The sequence below is a fragment of the Lepisosteus oculatus genome, chromosome 29 (genome assembly GCF_040954835.1).
Source record: "Lepisosteus oculatus isolate fLepOcu1 chromosome 29, fLepOcu1.hap2, whole genome shotgun sequence".
NCBI classification, from domain to species: Eukaryota; Metazoa; Chordata; class Actinopteri; order Semionotiformes; family Lepisosteidae; genus Lepisosteus; species Lepisosteus oculatus.
In genome coordinates, this window is record NC_090724.1 from 8,832,944 (window position 1) to 8,854,300 (window position 21,357).

The following is a 21,357-nucleotide window of genomic DNA, read 5'->3' on the forward strand; positions in this document are numbered from 1 at the left end:
CATCCCATTAAGTGCTTTTCAATAGAGCATTGACTGGAACTAAAATATGCCGCTGCACAGGGCTAATTGAAGCAGCCGCTGAAATACTGCGTTTACAGCCGATCTTGGCGTGTCTAGTGCGAGACGGCTGCCCCGTTCGGCCGAGACACGGGGACCAGTCTGTGTCCAGGCCGCGCGGGACCGCGCACGGCTCCGTTTCGAGTCCAGGGAGCGGGTGACGGGCTCTGGCCTGGAACCCTGGTTTGAGAAGCACGGGGCGTCGTGAATGTTTGATGAGGGTTGTACGAGTCGCTGTTCATTTGGAAATCTCTTTGTTTTGGTTCATTTGTCATTGTAGTTTTGATGTCTTTGGTGGCGCAGGACGGCCGTCCTCTGCCTCTCACTGTCAGGTGAACAACACGGCGCCGGCAGGTTATATAAGATACCGTGACTCTGCCCTAGCCGCCTGCATCGGGAACTAATACCACACACACCCACGAATACAATCACACCGTAACGCCAAAGAAATTGATTAATCGTTTAACCACGTCTCGTATTAATCTTTCAAAATATTTTCTGAAAAAGACTGCTACATAATTAATGCCTCCTCATCACAGTCTAGTATGGCCACGGTATGTTTTTGTTACACAATAGTCTTTGGTCTATATACATGTACAGAGAGATCAAATTATAGCTACATACACTAGCAGTTCTACTTCATTGATTAATACTATTGGTAAGTGAATATAAATGCACTGATTTTCTCATCAGTTTCATGCGTGTTTACATCACAATATAAAACGGATTATATAAAATTACTCTTTTATATCAATTTCTGCCTGTTGATATTTTTATTTTAGGACGCCTTGTACAATTGCTTCCAAATGTGTTTAACTAATGTTGTTCGATGCAGGTACAGGAGTACAGAAACCACTTGCTGTTTTAAGCGCTCTTAATAAACTCCTACTGGTGCGACTGAGATTAAACTGGGAAACGACTGCCCTGTATGCGCCGAATTCAGTTTTCCCTTGTTTGTTTCGTTAATACCGTTTGCGTAAATAAAATATTTTATTCTAACACCCGCGTCTTTCACGGCGAATTTTCATATTGAAATGCAATCGGAACAAAACGCATTTCTGCTTTCTGATTTTGTCTGATTTCCTCGGCGCTTGCAGATCCAGCCGCTACCTTTTCAATAATAGAAAATGTGTTTTTATACTGTCTGGGTAGAGCTATAGAATCTCCGCAGGTTTACACAACACACCTTCGGCGTTATGTCTGCGCGTTTAGATGAAGCCGCGTTTCTGAGACAGAACGCGGATCCCGGATTTTTCGCTTTTTCCACTTTTTTTTAAATGTCTGTCGCCGCTTTAATTTCGCCCGCGAGCTTTGGCATTTTCCCACCCCCCGAAAATTAACTAACGGCGAAAGGCGGAAGTGCGCTAACTACCAAAAAAATAAATTCTTCTGCTTTTTTTTCCCCCGAAGAGGAGGAATCAAGACAGCCGCGCGCTTGCAGAGGAGTAACAAAGGGCAGGAGCGCGACAGGCAGCCGGGGCTGTGCGGCTTAGCTGTCTTTCGGATGCGAATCGATCATCGATCGGCACGCAGCTTTAAAAGGAACGCTGGGAACTGCGGTATCGATCCGCGGGAGGTCACGCACCCCTGACCCCCTGACTGGGGCCCCTGAGCCGGGCTGCGGCTTGTTTGCACCTCGCTGGGAGACAGGAGTCCCGCCGGGGCCTGGAGAGACCGGGGCGGGGGTGGGGGCTGGAGGCACAAATATGACCTTTAGAACGAGGTTTTGCGAAACAGGCAGGCTGAGATTCCCACTCGCCGGCGTGAGACTGCCGGGTCTATACCGCGTGGATCTGACAGAAAATCGTTCGCGAATGCGTGATCGCTTCTCCAGCGCCGGACTGTAACGAAGAGTCTTTTTTTCTCTCGGAGCTCCATTGCACGTTAGCGTTTTGTAATTGTTTTGTTTTTCTGTGGTGTGCCGCGGTCTGTGTGTGTGTGTCTCGGTCTCTCGGAGCAGCACGCCGGCTCGCGCCTGCCCTTTTGTCTGAGCACTGCCTGCCGCCGCGCGCCGAGTCCTTGCACCGCGGAACTGTCGCGCGACTAAAGGCCCTCTCCCCGCCGCACGCGGTGACCTCGCACCTGTCGCCCCGAGAGCCAGCCGGGAACGAGCGCCCGCCGCTCCCGTCCCACAAACCCCGCCACCCCGCCGACATGCACAAACTCTGTGCGGCTGGCAGGCAAGCTGAGCTTCCCCGCTCTCACCGAGGGCACCCCCTGCCCCCCCCCCCAGCCCCCCCACCAGGACTGCCCGCCCGCACTCACCGGCCAGCCTCAGCGCCGACATCCTCTGAAACTCCGGCTCCTGAAGCCACTTCCACATCCTGCGGAAGGTCTCCCGGCCCGACTTGAGTTTACTCCAGGGCTTGGGGTTCCGCAGTAGGTCCGACAGGGTGCCCTGCGAGCGGCACAAGATCCTCTGTGCGAAGATGGCCTGAGGGATGCTGTAGCGCTTCAGCTCCGCCGTGATCCGCTGCGCCACCTCCTTCGTGTTGATCTCCTCCACCTGGCCGCCCCCGGCGCCCTGGCCGGCCCCCGCCGCCTGCCTGTCCCGCTCGGACAGCAGCGAGCCGTTGGCCTGCGAGTGCGGGTGGGCGTGGGGGTGCATGCCGTTGAGCCCCGGCATCATCCCGGCACCGGGCCCCCCCAGCCCCCGGGCCAGGTGCTCCTCGCTGCGGGACAGCAGGGCGGCGTGCGACTCGAAGCCGCCCGGCGACAGCATCTTCTCGCTGGGCAGGTGCGCGCCCGGGTAGGCGGGCAGGCTCTGCTGCGAGCCGTGCAGGGAGCCCAGGCCGTTGGACAGGGGGGACAGCGGCTGGCCCATGCCGGACATGTCCTTCGGGTAGTGGCCGTACAGGTTGCCCATGGAGGCCAGGCTGCGGTCGTCGCGCATGAGGGTGAAGCTGCCGCTCACGTTGCCGGCGGCCAGGCGCTGGTGGGCGGGGTGGTGGTGCGGGTGCGCGTGCGGGTGGAACTTGTCCGAGACCGTGGAGATCGGGGGCAGGTGCTGCAGCGGGGTCAGGGTGGTGTAGGTGCTGCTCAGGCTCATGCCGGAGGGGGAGTCGCACGACATCGTCATGGCCGGGTGCAGGGGGCCGGACAGCGCGTGGTCCGTCCGGTAGTCCCCGGCCCCCTCCAGGATGGAGGCCATGCTGGACACCATCGCCGGCCGGCCGTGCGACACCAGGTTCCGGTGCGCCGCCGAAGACTGCCGCCCGTGCGGAGCGCTCATCAAGTCGCCTGTCTGAGAGTGAGACACGCCGTGCAGGTTCCCAATGTTTTCCATTGTAAGTTCCATAGCTGAAAGAATCTTTTTTTTTTTCCACCTCCCTCCCTCTCTCTCCTCCTCTCTCTCTCCTCTCTCTCTCTCCCCCTCTCCTCCGACAGATAAATTTCAAACGATTTCAAAGCTCAGCCATTGATTCTCGCAGCCCCTCTGCAGTCAATCCAGCATGATTTTGACGGGGTGGCTCAGTCCGCCGCGAAGACAGCCGGCTCTCCCGTGCTCGCAGCGCGCAGTGTGCTCGGTGTGTGTGCGCCGGAGCCGCGTCTCCCCGTGTGGCTCTCGGTGTGTGTGCGCGGGCGCTCTGCGCTGTAGGATGGCGCTGCTCTGTGATGTGCCGAGGCTTGGCTCCGTGTCTGTATGTGTGTTATGAGTGTGTGTGCGTGCCCTGTGTTCTGCTGAACCAGGGTGGAAGGGGGGAGCCAGTCAGGCTGCGCCTCTCAGACCTCTGACGTCACCGCGAGCTCGGCTCATCAATGCCCTTATCGCCAGTGCGGCCGGACGGCCTGCGCGGCGCGCGAGCTTTGAAACGGAAGACGGCGTTCAGCGCGCAGCCACGGCGAGAGCAGACGCCTGTTTTGCTACCTGCCAGCGGGAAGGCTGGGCTGTGTTTGCTTTCGGTAAGGGAAGAGCGAGGGAGACTGAAAGTTACAGCTTTCTGATCTTTTCTAAGGGGCTCCAATTCCCTCGCCAGCTTAAATCCGCGCACCTGACTTCACAGTGTCGATCACACGTGCCATCTCTCCTGATGGGGGCTGGTCAGATTTTCACCGACCCCAGTTTGACGCCTATGTCGCAGGTTTAGATCAGCCGATACGACCCCATCTCAAATGGCCGGACCGAACGATCATATTTCACATTTTCAAATGCATTAACAGCGGCCGTTAGTCAAACAACCCGCCCTCTTGATCCACAAGATCAAGATCTTGATCCACGTGTATCAGCGCTTAGGATGGGAAAGGCTGTAGACGTTCTGTTCTCATCGTAATAGAAAACACACGTATTCATTTATATCACAATATATTTGGATTTGATTTCCTGTTAGGGTTAGGGTTACTCTTAAAATAATGAACGAATACCCCCATCCGTTTGCTACGGTAACCTCCCCTCGCTCCCCGTTCCTCCGTGGATGTGGGTTTCGGTGCAGAAGGCGGCCGCGGTGAGCGCGTGGGTCCACGCGTTAAGAAACGATTTTCATTTCACGAGCATAACGCGGAGGCCACCCATGAAAGTCTTTTAACTTAAAGAATAATTGTAGCATCTTGACCCGTCTCAGGTTGCGCAGGTGAACACAGAGCCACACGGTCACCCTTCGATTCTGGGGCGCGCAGCTGTGTGGAGGAGTGATCAGGAGTGATCAGGAGCGATCAAGAGTGATCAGGGGCTTTAGCCGGCGAGCTGGAAATTCGTGCTCTTAAAATCACGAGTGGGTTGCTGCCTGTTGGGGCTCTCAGATGGGGACCCCCAGTAGCATGGATAAAAGCGTCGCTCAGATCAGGGAAGGTTTGTTCTCTAGCTATTTCAGTCTTACAGCGGCGGGACAGTCTCACAGCCGGCCGCTTTTGAAATCCCAGTGTTTGTGTTTCCAGTATTGCGAGAGTACAAGAGGCACTGCAGCTGGTGCTCATGCATCGCGTACGAGCTCTGCCGCTGCTCCACTGGCCTGACTTATAGGATTTTTATATTTATATTTTGTTATGTTTACCTATAGATTTGATTCGGTTTACAATGGCAGGTGAAACAGTTACTGCCACACCTATTTCAACTATCCAGCTGTTCGAATAATTGCCACTGTATCTGCAGTGGCTGCAGTGGACCCGCGGCCTAGCGCGGCGGACCGGTTATCTGCGTGTCTGCAGCTCATGGCCCAGTTCCCCCGCTGTTCGCCGACCTGACTCCTCTCCCTCCTCTCCTGGTTCAGCCGGACCCGTCCGAGTCCAGCGATCCACATCACCACTCGGGAGAGCTCACAGGCACCCGCCGGGATGTCTGGGGTCCTATTCCTGACACACCCACCAACCGCCCTGTTAGAGAGAAGAATTCCGTTCAAAATGTATTACCACGCGTACACATATTGTAATAACAAATTCATGCTTCGTCTGACCCATCCAGGCGCTTCAGAACCTGCCCACAGCGGGTTTAGAGAGCGCAAAGGGTTGCCGTTTTGAGGCTCTTGCACATTTAACCCCACGGTTATCGATTGATCGCCCGATCGATGCATCGATTGACACTGACGAATTAACTTTCTTGACCTGGGTGACGTCAGGGGGCAGCGGGTCTTAACGAGCACACCTGACTGGGCCCGCGGCGCATGCGCTGGCGTGCGAGCAAGGTGGCGGATGTTGTGGCGCGCGTGCAGAAATACAGCGTTTCAAAATGACTTTAACGCCGAGACCTGCGCGAGGAGGCGGCCCTCACAAATTGCAGGGTTTAGCCGCTACCCTTGTTCTCCCGAACGCTCTCCTCTCCAGAAACTCGGGTGTCGATAATTACTGAACATATTGCGGCCCGGGTGAACTTGATTTTATTTTACTGTTTAAACGACAGACATTGCTACATCTGTCTATCGAATTTCTCACCCATTCCAATCCAACCTAGCTACGTTCCACACTTCCGAAGAATTAATGTCCTAGTCCTATATCTTTATTTTTTAATTTGGGAATAACAAAACAAAAAAAACGTCCAAGGTGACGGCTGACAGCCGAGGTAGCTGGACTGAGTTCTTATCGAAAACAGAAACGATTGATAATCGTTATTGGCACGCTTGACTGTCCAAAGTAAAGGCAAACCGCCAGGCGTGAGCGCCCTTGCCTCCGCAGGTAACTACTGTATATGACAGCGGCCGGTAAAGTTTCCCGATGTTTTATAGAAACAGTGGCAATAACGACGCAACAGTAACACAGAGCAGATATTCTTAATTCAGGAGGGTCGACCAATCTGATCCCCCTACCCCCAAATAAAGGAATCACACCCATCCTTGCGTTTGGACAATCCAGGCTCCAGAAATGGTTCCGGTGTCGTTTATGGACCAAGATTTCGTTTCTCTGGTGTCTAAATCCTGCGGTGCTCCGAGAGTCCAGTCTGTGACGTCGCTGCTGGCGCTCGTCCGCGCGCTCGCTCATACTTGACGCTTGACAGACCGTTCTGGGTCCTGTTACCGGTTCCTCTAGTTTTATTCATATTTTCCACAAGGCAATCGGGGACCTATAGAGTTTCTTATAATACTGTCTTCAGGTTTCGAATGTGCAACGAAAGCGAAAGAGAAAAGGTACGAAAATATTGATTTTAATTACATTTCTTTCGAATTTTGGAACATTTCCTGTCCTCGAACTCTTTCAGCAGTACGAAGTCTGATCACAATAGTATTTTTAATGAAATAAATCGTGATGCAATTACACCCTGGCTGTTTTCGTGGAATTAATGTAATAAAGTCCTGAACAAATCCTTGCATCTTATAATTCCTTTCGTAATCGAATAATTGAAAACACAGTGTGATCCCGAAGGTTTATTGTGCGTTTGTTCCACTTTTTCCGTTTTTAATTCCTTTTTCCGCGTAATTAGTTAGGGTTTAGAGTAAAAGATGTGAATGGAACGGTCCGGGATTTCCTGATTCGTGGGTGGGGTGAGTGGGCTCGGTGAGGGGAAACCGTCTTCTGGGCCGTTTGCACAGTGACTTCAGACAGGGCTGGAAGACAACCTGAGGCGGAGGCTAATCGGTTTATCAACACCCAGCCCACTGGCGTGAGATTTGCCGGGCCAAGGTAAGTTTTACACATCTGAATAATCCCCATAAGATGATAGCATGTTGTCGGAACATGTTGTCAGAGTCATCCTTCCGTGCTGCTGAGCTTTCTGTGTCAGTAGGGAGACTCAGCATGACCCCTTACACACACACTCCTCAGAGTGTCCTGCACAGAGCCCTTACACACACACTCCTCAGTGTCCTGCACAGAGCCCTTATACACACACTCTTCAGAGTGTCCTGCACAGAGCCCTTACACACACACACTCCTCAGTGTCCTGCACAGAGCCTTTACACACACACACACTCCTCAGTGTCCTGCACAGAGCCCGTACACACATACACACTCCTCAGAGTGTCCTGCACAGACCTCTCTCACACACACACACACTCCTCAGAGTGTCCTGCACAGACCTCTCTCACACACACACACACACACTCCTCAGAGTGTCCTGCACAGAGCCCTTACATACACACACTCCTCAGAGTGTCCTGCACAGAGCCCTTACACACACACTCCTCAGAGTGTCCTGCACAGAGCCCTTACATACACACACTCCTCAGAGTGTCCTGCACAGAGCCCTTACACACACACTCCTCAGAGTGTCCTGCACAGAGCCCTTACACACACACTCCTCAGAGTGTCCTGCACAGAGCCCTTACACACACACTCCTCAGTGTCCTGCACAGAGCCTTTACACACACACACACACTCCTCAGTGTCCTGCACAGAGCCCGTACACACATACACACTCCTCAGAGTGTCCTGCACAGACCTCTCTCACACACACACACTCCTCAGAGTGTCCTGCACAGACCTCTCTCACACACACACACTCCTCAGAGTGTCCTGCACAGAGCCCTTACACACACACACTCCTCAGTGTCCTGCACAGACACTTTACACACACACGCCTCAGAGTGTCCTGCACAGAGCCCTTACATACACACACTCCTCAGATCATCGCTTTATCTAGTGTTGTTTTTTTCATATATTCATAAGGATGTTGAATCTTTCGGGATCTGCTCACTCAGTTTTGTCTTCAGACACTTCCTACATGTTTCGAATGTACATCGACAACTTTGGAGAAACCTCACGGAGATATCCATTTTAATTACATTTTTTCTAACTTAAGAACATTTCTTGTTTTCGAGCTTTTAAAACAAAATATGCAGTCTTATCCCAATAGTTTTTTTTTTAAAGAGGGAAAAGAAGAGAGGTATGAGCGGGGTGTGCGGGCGACAGCAGCGCGGTCAATCCGGGTTAATGCCCCGCTATCGATCCGCCGGGCGCGGCTATCGGAAATGAATTTCACGAGCCAGGAGCGACCCCTTCAGCAGGCGGGGCCGGGTCGGCCTCGCTCTCGGCTTCTCGGACGCCGGAGTGATGGATGTTAACTTTCAGCCCCTCTCCGCCAGTTCGTGCGGGTTTCACCCCTTCCCAGATCGCCAGCTGACTTGGTGAAGTTTCGCGGGGGGGGCAGACAGAGGGACAGGCTGGGAAGCGGACCGGCCAGCTCTCGCACTGCCGAATAAAACAGAAAAGCACGTTTTCATCCGGGTGATTTTCTCCGCTTAGTCTTTGCATTTTTCCCCTTAAAAGTAGGGTTAATACAGTTTCCGACGTCTGCAGGTTGCTCAAGCGCTATCAGCTGGGGGGGGGGGGGGGGGCTGACCGCCTTGCCTGGGGTCGTTACATGTGTGCGATCAGACCGCGCGGACGCCGAGGCGCGAGACCCGGCCTGTGGCTGCGGGAGGACGAGCTCGCGCGCTCAACAGGTGCGGGCCGCTGTGTTTCTATGACAGTGACGTCACTGTTCTTGGTACTATCCTGTATAAACTGTACCAGACCACACTCGGCGTCATTGGTTTGTGGGGGCAGGGGGTTCTGCTGCTTCGCGCGTGTACAGTATATGCCCTGGCGATCCATCTTCTCTCCACAGCGCTCCGTACTTTCAGGGTCTCCAGGCTCGAATCGGCCTGGACGCTCCGCGTGTGACGACAGGGCCGTTATGTTCACTTCGGCCTCTCTCATAAAAGGTGAATGAAAATCTATTTTAATTTGTTGGTGTTTGGTGACCAAGCACGGTGTCAGCAGGGCGGCGTGCGTGAGAAGAGCCGCTGTCTCCCACTATTAACAGCCCGCAGCCTGCTAACTGACGCCGGCGCTGACTCGCCTTCCCTTCCTCCTAGGATCCCAATTCCCCTTTCCTCTCCCTCTTCAAGCCTCTTCTCCGATTTTTCTTTGCCGATCGATTTCTCCGCAAGGGCCTCTCATTGTCTACCCCCTGGCTTTGTGTCTTTGTGTGTGTATGTGTCTCCGGCCTCCAGAAGCGGTTCAGTTGTCCTCCTGTCCGGCGCGTCGGTTTTACTGACTCGGACATCAGCCCGTGTCCTCGTGCCTGAAACTTGCCGCGGCGCGGGCGCCCGTGGCTCGCGAGCTCATGCAAGATTCAGCAGAACGAGCGAGCGGCGCGAGGAGGGTCAAGGAGCGCCAGTTCCGCCAGGCCGGGTGTACTGCGTGTTTGCATTATTGAATTTCTTCAGCAAAATCTTTGAAGTCCGCTAAGCCAAGCTTTTTTTTTTTTTGCAAGACCACCTACATGTAGGAGAAAGGCATTGGCTAAATTATGAAAAAGAAATCGCAGCATCTTGGTTCGATCTGTTTTAGAAATCAAGCTTTTTTTAAAAAATAACTTAACTTTGATTTAGAAACAGTTATAGATAACACTTTTAAAATTCATAGCACTAATGGTTTATTAATAATACCATAGAAATGGGTAACAAAATATTTGAAGCACGACACTTTTTAAGAACAGTGAAGTCGTGAGATATTTACTATCCTGTGCTATAAGCAGACATTGTGATGCATGAATTATTAATTTCGTCGCCCCGGATTTTAAGGAGCCGTCCCATAAATTATAGTTGCTCCTCGTCAGCGATGAGGCGTTTGCGTGTCCCTTACGTACAGGGTTTTAAACTCCCCCCAAAAAAACTCAGATCAGATATTAAATCGTTGTTATACAGTTTCTAATTCTCTCATTGTATCCAATTCCACACAAATCCTGCAATCGAGCAATCGTTCTCTTCCGGTAAAGTGTAGGCCACGCGCTCCGTTCGCCTCCAATTTCCGGTCTAGCAAACGGCGTTCTGCTCTTCCTCGTGCACCTGCTGCACAGGGAATAGCTGGAGAAAATATCTGGACACAGCACCTATTGTCCGCCTCAAAAGTATTAGTAGGAGATTCCCAAACACTCGTGTCCGGCTGTGTGGTATTACACGTTTTTGTGTTTTAGGATGTTTTATTGTGTTGTGTTTCCGAGTCAGCAGAAACGAGGTCGTATACAGGTGCAGGTGGTGTATCTCCTGGAGCCGGGATGTCCACTGGGGACAAGCCAGTCGTTCTAACCGCCTGGACAGGTTCAAGCCGCAAGAATCCTGCGGTTCGACAGGCTTCGGAAAGCTGTGGTGTCGCGTGTTTTAGTTCGATGATTAGTGTTTTATGTATTGGTACTTGTATTTAAATCGGATATTTCCCGATCCACAATAAGCGAGAGACATATAAAATATTTTTTTATCGATAGGCAGGGGCCGACATCACATGGCATCACATCGCTGGCAGAACTGCGGCCGGAAGTGTCCCGTTACCGGCCGCCGGAAGAGCAGCCGGGGCCAGGGCTCCCCGTGTGTCTTCTCGGTACCCCCAGAAGATGCGGGCTGCGCCCCCCCCAGCGACTGGGTGACCCTGCGGTCAGCTAAACAAGCGGGCGCGAAGCGCTGTTCTGCTCCTACCCGACGTCAGACCCCGGGAGCGCGCGCCCGTGTTCAGGGGGTCCTGGCGCGTTCCGGGCGTGTTAAAGGCCTGGACTCCGCGTCCGTGTCCGTGTCCGCGGCCGTGAGCAGGCCAGGACTTCCCGTGGAGGGGGACATTAACCAAACTCCGTTTCGTCACGCACGATTTATTCTTGCGTGTCTTCCATTTCAATAAACGTCAGAATTTCAGGGCCTGATAGCCTGCAATCAATCACCGGGCGGCGCGATGAGTAGAGCCTGCTGCTTCTGTTCCTTTCCCTTTTTTCTCTGAGGCGAGATTTAATTTATTCTTTTCTTTCAGAAGCAACACCTTGAAAAAAATGTAAACAACACGCACACACACACACACACAAGACTATCTGTAATTATGTCTCGAATTCGTTCTGTTCTTCCTCGCACATGATCTCGGTCATATCCGGGGGGTAAGTATTAATGGGTGCTGGGGTGTAACCGCTGTTTTTCCTTTAAAATTAAAAGCCTGCAATTAGTTCGATGTAATTGCGGGAGCTGCGCGTGTTTCCTCTCTGTGCCACCTCAGTGATTCGCGGGGAATCGATGAAATAGCATTAGCCAGGAGGCGCGAGCGGTGCGCCCGGGCACGCTCGGCGCTGATGGAGCTCGGGCGCACTCGGCGACCGGGGGCGCGCACTGGGCCCGTGACGTCACAGCGCCCCGTTTTTCTCTGGGTTCCCGGAGATGAAAACGAAGTCGGAGCCACTCGGACGCCTCGGCGCACGCATCCGCCTGCCTTGAAGATACCGCTTAAACAAGCCGCTTTTCTGGCCGGCAAAAAAGATCAGGAAAGAGGGAGGGAGAGAGAGACGGGCGCTCTTCCTGTCAGTGGGGCCGCTGAAACAGAGAACTCAGGCTCCTACATTTTAAAACATCCTTCTGTCTCCACAGTCCCCCGGCCCCGAGGTCTTTATTATTATTATTATTATTATTATTATTATTATTATTATTATTATTATTATTATTATTATTATTATTATTACGGGAGGGGGGTAGCGGCACGTTCCGCGCGGCCTGGACTGAAACGGCCCATTTGGCGGGAAGGTGGGGGAGCTCACCTGCGCGCGAGGCCGTTGTGACACAACTGCAATTAAGTGAATTTGAATTTATTTTTCGATGACAGTAGACAAACACATTGAATTCTCGCCCTTTACGTAACAGGTAAGGTGAGATCATGTCTCCGCGGAGAGAGTTTCTGTCCTCGTCTCTCGCTCCGTTCCTTCCTCCTCGGGTGGTTGTGCTGTAGGCGGCCTCGACGTGAGACACGTTTAACCTTTTCTTTCAGAGTCTTCACGTTGATAAATACGAATTCCGAAGTCAACACGCTGCTCGGCGTCGAAACAAGGGTGTCGCGTCTTCATGTTAAACTCAACGCGCAGCTGTTCTTCCGTGAATGTGGTCTCGGCTTGCGCTGTCCGTGTCGGGACGGCCGGTCGCGCCAGACGCCCCCGGACAAACGAAGTTCGAAGGATTTCCGTCTGATATCCGCGCACTGGCCGGTATTTTATCTCGGCGTGTGTGTAAATAATTTCCGGACTGTTAGTTTTGGACGTGCTGTGCAATGGGGAACCGCTGTGATCTATGCAGCTTTTCGGCGATCGATTTATCCGCAAGCTGATCGATTGATTAAGTGAATGGCCGCGTGCACGATCACAGCGAAACGCAGTTAGTTACCGGCTATCATTCTGTCTGCTCGGGTTTAATTACTGCTATTTAATTTCTTCATTTTACAATATTACTTTTGAACAGCACTTTGTGTGTTATTCATATTTGCACGGGTTCATGCTTCACGAAATACCCAGGGCCCCTGGCTGTATAACATTTGTTGTCAGCGCAGTAGAAAACGCTCTGATTTAAAAAAAATTAAAAATCATCACATTAATTTGACTATTTATCTGGATGAAACCTTCGCTTTAACTAAGCATTATTAGTCGTTTAAAAGTTCAAAGCGCCGTGGATGAGACTGTTCATTGATATATTAATATCCGCTAAAGACGCAGTTTATTTTTATTCCATTGTATCTATATAAAATGTGTTTATGAGGCTGCAGAATTTAGGATTATCAGCAGTACAACCATTTCAAAGCAGTGGCGACAGAGCAAGAGCGCCGGTCAAATATGTACAACGTTTTCGACTTGTTACGAAAGAGGACTGTTAACTTTCACACAACTGTTCATGCAAAATAAATTGATATAATATGATCAAATTAACTGGATTGGATATAATACTACCAGTTTGGAAATCTCGTCATTGTGTACGTTTGTTAATAAAAGTGATTCTTGGATACAACTAAAATCTTAAATTTCTATTGAGTGATAAACAGAGTTTTATCTATATTTTATTGATTTTTAATTTGTGTGTTTTTTGTTTCACGAGATTAGGCAAAAGGGGTAACTAGTTTAACGGCGCCTTTAGCCTTTCTGTAGGTCGACATTATCAAAGTATTCGTTCGCTTCTCCGAGGAGTCTGAAAACAATGTCAAAAACATGAAATCGTTTTCCACGTAATGTATTGTAATGCTGCAGTATAAAGACTATTATCTAATAAAGCTTGTAAGAAGCGGATAAACACAAGCTTAGGAATCGCAGAAAATATAATCTCTTGCCTAAAAAAACTTTCATAAGGGTTTTTAAGGTGTTTAAATAATTTGTATCTGCCTTTTATTTTAATTTTAGTTTGTGTAATTATCATTGTGACTGTGTTAAAGCTCTTTGCTTTTTTAAAAATCGCTATAGCACATAGTTGATTAGCAATGGTATTCGGGTAAATATAATATCGAATATGTAATACGCTTGTAGAGATGAAGTGTCGGAAAATATGAAAATATAATTCGAGAAGCAAAGAATCAGAAATCCTGGCGTCGCAATTTTTTTTTAACAAACTTGGTCTTAAAAGACAGAAATATATCTGAATATCTGCTGGTCGCATGGCGTCAATAAGACGTATTGATATTCTATACTGCGAGCTACTGCAAATCTGCATCGTTATTAATTAAATAGGTAAATAATTTATACTGTAACCCCCTTTTCTTCACCGCAGAGGAAAAGTGAGCCGTAATTTTAAACAGGTTCTGTGCCCATCCATTTCTCAGATTTGAGTAGAACTGTTTTCACTCGTTTGTAAGTCACTGTTACACACTCGCACGCGATATCAAAATCTGCACAGCCGAGCTCATCTACCGAGAATCTGCACCAGTCGAATTGGTCAGTGCGTCCGGACCAGTTGCACTAATCTTTCTTAGAACTGTGCCGAGCGACAAACTGGGAATCGATGCGTTTCGCTTCATAATACAAACCCCGTAAAATAATGACAGAATGAAAGTCTGAAATTATTTGAATCCTCTCGAATTTATTTAGAATATTTCGGTATTAAATGTCTGTGAAACAAACGCTTTCCGTGATGAAACTATTTTTTATGAGCAAAACGTTGGGCGATTGCTATTAAATGTATAGGCTACAGCTAAACAACTTGCCATTGAAAAATTGTCACCTGCTATTATTAATTTGATGTAAAGTGGGTCCTGCTTCAAGTGAACAGGGTTTAAATGAGCGATGAAGAGGGAGTTTCTCCGGCTTCCAGAGACGCGCGAGAGCGGCCGCACAGGCCGAGGAGAACCGGCCTCGAGACCGCGTCTCGCGCCTCGGCGGGGGGCCGCCACGAGCCCCGTCACCCCCCGAGAGCAACAGTGCGATGGTTTCGGGGAAGAGACACAAAACTGTCGCCGGAGCCCGGGCTGCCGTAGAGAGACACAGAGAATAGCATTATTATTATCATTGTTGTTGTTGCTGCAATTAAATGATGTATTAATTGCAATAAAATATTCAAGTGTTTTAATTTTAAAAGAACCACATTTTTTGTCATTTAACAATATCATCATCATCAACAACAACAACAACAACAACAACAACAACAACAACAACAACAACAACAATAATAATAATAATAATAATAATAATAATAATAATAATAATAATAATAATGTAAAGCTACCGGTCGTACAGTTAGTTTCAGGAGTTCCGGGAGCGCCGGTTCGTGAGCGTACTGAATCGTGTTTCTAGTCACCTGTGAAACACTGTCTTGTCGGGCTTCAGGGGCTAATGCGGTTTATACAGACAGGCGAGTTGTCCTGTCGGGTTGTTCTTTGTGTGTCGGGCCCGGTTCTGTAGCGCTGTGTGCTGCAGATCTCAGTCCAGAGTTGACAACCGGATTGTTTCCGGTTACAAAGCGCCTCCCTGACCTCGCTGTTTCTCACTGGACGTGTTGGAAAGCATTATTTAAAGACAATATGGGGGTCATTTCAGCGTGCTATAACCCTACAAAGGAAAATAAATTAAACGCACATTATTAAAGCCTATGGCGTTGGGTCGCTGCAGGTGTGGCACCGTCCCGTTCTGTCGGGACCCACGCCCTGTGCGGAGCCAGGCAGGCCTGATGATCGAGCCTGTTCGCTTCTGCCGGTCCGGGGTGCGGGCTGGACCGGGCCGGGAAGGCGGGGGTCGGCGGTCTTTGGCGTCTGGCGACCCTGCAGGCCCGCCCTTCCGGCGCCGGGGCAGCGTGGGGAGCCCAGGGCAGGAAGGGTCACCCACAAAATCCGCAGTTACCCGCAGATTAGCAGCGCGTCACCCAATCGGGAGACTGGGTTTGACGCCATTATAGCCTGTTAAATGACATAACGACTTGATCCTCTGGACTAGGACAGCACGAAAACTACAACAACCCCTGTGCCTCTTTTCTGACAGTATTACACACCCTAACAAAACAAACTATAAAATGATACAGCAAAACAAAAAAAAACAGCCTGTCGTTTCTGGCTTGGTCTTGTTATTAAAAAGTAGACAACAATATTGTCACAAGTGAGCCTGGTGTCATTATTTATTAATAATCCCGTCGCCAACAGTAGCAGGGGGAACGTTATTCTGTTATTCTGTCGACTGAGGTCTGTCATTCTGCCAGTTAAAAAGACGGGGAAACTGTGGACAGAGCCAGGCGGTAGACGCAGGAGAACCAGCTGCACAGTACAGAAGTGCCGAAACCGAGCTCAGCGGAACTTCATTTCAGATGTAAGTGGCAGCGAAGCGCACAGAAAAGACTTGATTCTGTGGATTTGATCCACAGATGTAATCTTGCTCGTCCGCAGCTTGGAAATCGTATTTTTCTGTTCCCCGGGGCTTTTACAGTAATTAGCTTTTTACGTGATTATAACTGATCCCCACTCGCTGCATTTCCATATGGATTTTTATTTATTTTAGAAATTGTTTTGTGTTTTGTTTATAAACGGGATCTTTAGCGGAAGAAGAAGAAGAGGGGGTGGAAACGTGCGATAAGCAATTTCTGCGGATCGATCCCTCGGCTCAAGACTCTCCGGCACTGCAGAACTTTGAAATGTTGTTTTCTTGTTGCACAACTTCCGGGCAATCGATACCACCCCCCCCCCCCCCCCCACCCTCCGAAAATGCCCGGACCTGGGGGCGCGCTCTGATTGGTCGAGCCGAGCGCCGCGTGGATCGTCACGCAACACCTCCCGTCCTCGCGCGGTGCGGCAGCTCGCACCTGTTTCCAGCTCGAGCGCACGTGTTCCGAACGGAGCCGAGATTCAGGGCAGCGCGGAGACGAGCAGACCGGAACTTCGGCTGGAACAGGCCGAGGAATATTAAAGCTCCAGGTCTTCCCTGGGCAACACAGACAGAGCCGCGAACCTTGACGTCGTGGGAAACTGTTAGCGGTGGGTTCTGGGTCAAAACAGCGGAGCAACAAACACTTTATCAAAGTGGAGGCGCTTCTTAAGGCGGATGAAAGGCGAAGGAGAGGCGCGGCGGGAGAACGGAGCTTTCCTGGGAGGGGGTCTCTTTCATCTGCGGGCTGCACGCTGCTCCCCCTCCCTCGACCCCTCTCTCTGCTCCCCTCCCTCGACCCCTCTCTCTGCTCCCCTCTCTCTGCTCCCCCTCCCTCGACCCCTCTCTCTGCTCCCCTCTCTCTGCTCCCCCTCTCTCTGCTCCCCTCTCTCTGCTCCCCCTCCCTCGACCCCTCTCTCTGCTCCCCTCTCTCTGTTCCCCCTCTCTCTGCTCCCCTCTCTCTGTTCCCCCTCCCTCGACCCCTCTCTCTGCTCCCCTCTCTCTGCTCCCCTCTCTCTGTTCCCCTCTCTGCTCCCCTCTCTCTGCTCCCCTCTCTCTGCTCCCCTCTCTCTGCTCCCCTCTCTCTGCTCCCCGGACTCTCGCGCCGAAGGAGCACCACTGTCCTTCCTGCTGTTGCATCAAAAAAAAGGAAGGAAGGAGGGCGAGAGGAGAACAGGGAAGAAAGAAGGAGGAGGAGGGGGGGATCAATGCCAGGGCTGGTATTGAGAATCGTTGTCTCATTTATCTCGCACCCGCACGCTCCCCCCCGCCGCCGGAGCCGCCTCGCCTGCACGGGGGACAGCGGCGGGTGGCGGGGCGGCTGGCGCCGGCCTCCTGGCGCCTCAAGGGCCTCTCCACGGTGAAGAAGCACCTTAAACCCCCACCTTGATTTCTCCCTTTAATTGGTGATCATTCATCCTGCCTTCACATCCCTCCATCAGAGTGGACAGTGCGCTCCAGCTGAGGACAGAGCAGCAGCTCCTGCCCCCCGAGCCTGGGGCAGCGCTGGCCGGCAGGTCACCGCAGTGGCCCGGCTGTCAGGGTCCCAGCACCACAGCGCAGGGGCACCCGAGTGACCAATCCTTCAGGAGCCCAGGCCAGGCTGGTCAGCACCCCTTGCTCCCTGGTCTGGTGTCCCCCAGCCCTGGCTGTCTGTGAGGCTCACTGGGGCACTTTGTGCTGGGTAAGGCAGGGAGGGTTTCTCAAGAGCCAGTGACACGCTGTCACACTCGGGCTCATCGAACAAGAGCCGATCTCTCGCCTCTTCCTCTCTCTGTTTCTTTCCTTCCCTCCCTCCTGCTCGGACTCCATATCTCTCTGTTCTCTCTTCCCGAATCTCCCCCAGCGCCAACACATTCAGCACTCCTCTTCTCCTGCCCTGTGGACAGCACTTTCTGTTCGAGGTCAAATGTCAATATTTCCTGTTTATACCTGTTCTCAAGCATTAAAACATTTGAAGAGGGCACGGCACTCTTTTTTATTTGTCAGCATCATATATTCTCTATCTACAGCTGGCAAAGTGTAAATAAGTGACAATCAACTACAGTAACTGGGCAGTGTCAGTGTCCTGGACTCCACAGGGACCAGAAGAGTCCAGAGCCCTGTGACTGGGCCGTGTCATTGTACTGGACTCCACAGGGACCAGAAGAGTCCAGAGCCCTGTGACTGGGCTGTGTCAATGTACTGAACTCCACAGGGACCAGAAGAGTCTAGAGCCATGTGACTGGACCGTGTCAGTGTCCTGGACTCCCAAGGGACTAGAAGAGTCTAGAGCCCTGTGAGTGGGATGGGTCAGGTAACTGAAACCGGTAGCTGGTTTTCATCTATATTAGACTTTCTATTCCTGCTGTGATTCTAGAATCCTGAAGCTTTTCACAGTGTGATCAGGCAAGGAATGAAAACAAGCGAACTCTCAGGCTGTTAGAATGTGTTAGATCATAGTTCACAAAATACATACACGTGTAGTACATTAGAGGTCAATACACTACATGCAACATACATTTCAGTACAGTACCCTGCAGCACAGGACTCAAGAAGACACTGCTACACAGCACACAAATCACTTGTGATATCAGTTTTATTCTGAAAGGCTTCGGACTGCATTCTGCTCCAAAGCAGGGAAGTTGCACAACAAAGAATCTTCATGGGAGAAATATTCATATAGTGCCTTTCCCCGACTGGATCGCCTCCCTGTTGTGCTGGACGAATCGAGCATCCCGAACTGCCTGTTCACACTGGCACAGGCGCAGAGGCTCGAGCGCACACATGGCTACCCCTGCCCCCCCCCGCCATTGCCACACTCAAACCCCCTCCCCAAAACTTTGCTGGCCTCCTTACCCAACAGAGTGCTGGTTGCTAGGCGACATGGAGAGAGATGGATTGGGAAAGCTGAGTGGATCAATTCGGAAGTGAGAGAGAGAGAGAGAGAGTGACCCCGAGAGAGAGGGTGGAAGTGAGAGAGAAAGAGAGAGGGAGAGGGACCCCCAGAGTGAGAGAGAGAGAAGACGAAGAGAGAGTGTGAGAAGGAGGGAGAGTGAGGGTGATGCAGAGGAAGGGTGATAGTGGGACTGAGAGAGAGAGGAAGGGTGATAGTGACCCAGAGAGTGAGGCATGGACGTAGGGCAGAGACAGAGAGTGAAATAAGAAGACTGCTCCTCTCGCTGGGCCTGGGGTGATAGCGTTACAGGGTGGATGTGCTGCTTCCACTTGGAGGAGTGATGGGAATCTCTCCCCTGGCCTGTCGGTGGGAGGAGACGGTCTCTCCCGGGCCGAGCAGCGCAGGGCTGTGTCTGGAGGCCTGTGTGTCCGGCTCAGCCCGTTTCCCTCCGTCTCTATCCGCCCTCTCTCTCTCCTTCGCTCCCAGTCTCCAGCGCTGCTAAATAGTTTATAATTGTGCCGCGGCTGCCCCCCATCCCCCTCACCGTGTCTGTGTGCTCAGCCTGGTGTCGAGCTCATTGATCGCGTATTGATCGCCCACTCACCTCCCTGCAGTCGGCTCTTGTCCTACATACTGTCCACAGCCTTATTTCTCTCTTAATGGCTTTTATCCAGCCCAGATCTTTATTTAAACTGAAAAGTAGGAATTAGCACTCTCTCTCTGTCTACCACCCCCACTCTCTGATTCTCTCTCTCCCCCAAAACCCCAGGACTAGCAGTGTGAACACGCCTGTATCGGTGCACTGTCTGCCAATCAACACCCCCCCATCCTCCTCTCTCTCGGTATCCCTCACCCAGCGGAGAGGAGCAGTTCCTCTCTGGCGCATGGCCAAGCGGAGAGAGACCCGCAATGATTTCTTATGAAAGGGAGAAAATATGATTCTCGTCTCTATGGCAACATGACTGTACTCCCACCCCCCACCCCCACTCTGTCCTCCACTATCCCAGAGTCCCTTGTTTCTGAATTGTTTTGTTAAAAAAAAACAGAAGTCTTCTTGACTGCATCTTCCTCCTTCTCTAACAGGAGAACAGTAAGTCTTTTTCCCTCGTACACTATCTCACCACTTTTTCCTAGCTAAAAATCCTCTGTTCTGCTCTTCATCGTAAACACATAGCATCTTTTAATAACAGACTCATCTGATAGTCTTCTGAAACTCTGTATTTTCTGTTCGATGCTAACTTATCCTGGGAGAGAGAACTAGTGCTTCACTCCTCTCTCATCCTGGGATGTGAGAAATGTTTGGAGCACCTTATCACAGCCATGCAGGAACAAGCCATTGCTTATCAGACTCACTGCACTATCTGTGCTGGCACACACAATGGGGATTAATTGATCCTCTAATGCCCTCCCAATAAATCAATCTGGGGCCACCCCCCAAGGCTCTGCTGCCCAATCACAGACCAGATCAAGGGACCGACAGGCAGGCGATGGCCAATGGGAAGACGGATCAGAGGGAGATTGACGGCTGTGTGGAGGCGTGCCAGGTCACAGGGATCAGGAGTCAATCAGAATCCCATTGGCCAGAGAGTTATTGCTGAGCAGCAGACAGCACAGTACAGAATACACTCTGGAGTGTAGAGCTCGCGCCTGGCCCCACAGAACCCGTAGGATATTTATAGGATGGTCTTCCCAAACAAGGCACTTGCAGGCTAATTGCTCCCTTTCGGTTAGCAGCGAGAATGTCCAGGCCGGAGAAACGGCTTTACAGGACCTGTGTCGCCTGTTCTGAAAGAAACACACAAGAGATTACAAATGAGAGGAGGCGGTTTGGGCCAACCCACTCGTTTGGTTGCTGGCAGGTTAACGACCTAAAAGTCTCGTCAAGCCACTTCCTGCTTCTTAAGGCGTCAGTTTCAAAAGGCCACAGGAGAGCTGCATTCCTTAATTCTCATGTTTTCCCGTCCTAAATATTCCCCTGGGGCGAATAAGCTCCTGCACTGTCCCCCACATTGACTTCACCGCCACCATTCAGGACAACAGCCTGCCAACCTCTCTCGGTCTCAGTGAGCACATTCCCATGGTACTCCGGTTTCCTGCCAATCTCCCAGGACACACTGGTCATTCTAAATCCTTGCACCTGCAGTATATGGCGCTTTTCTGGACACTCCACTCAGAGATCTTCACAGGCAATGGGGATCCCCTCCATACCCACCTGGGTGATGCTCCAGTCCGCTCCCCACACACCAGCTCTCAGTGGGGAGGAGAGCAGAGTGATGGAGCCAGTTCAGAGATGGGGATTATTAGGAGGCCATGATGGGTAAGGGCCAGGGGGAAATTTGGCCAGGACACCGGGGTAACACCCCTACTCTTTTCAAAGAACACCCTGGGATTCTTAATGACCACAGAGAGTCAGGACCTCGGTTTTACGTTTCATCTGAAGAACAGCGAATTTTTACAGTAC

The 21,357-nt window shown here is 51.3% G+C and overlaps 1 protein-coding gene across 1 annotated transcript in view; it reads right to left on the minus strand.

Moving 5' to 3' along the window:
• Nucleotides 1–3,701, minus strand: part of onecut3a (one cut homeobox 3a) — a 29,185-nt gene extending 25,484 nt beyond the window's left edge. The window contains exon 1 of the mRNA XM_006639872.3: nt 2,323–3,701. Coding sequence (XP_006639935.1) covers nt 2,323–3,355 — 1,033 coding nt within the window. The 5' untranslated portion in view covers nt 3,356–3,701. The remainder of the gene's footprint in view (nt 1–2,322) is intronic.
• Between the last annotated feature and the right edge of the window lie 17,656 nt (nt 3,702–21,357).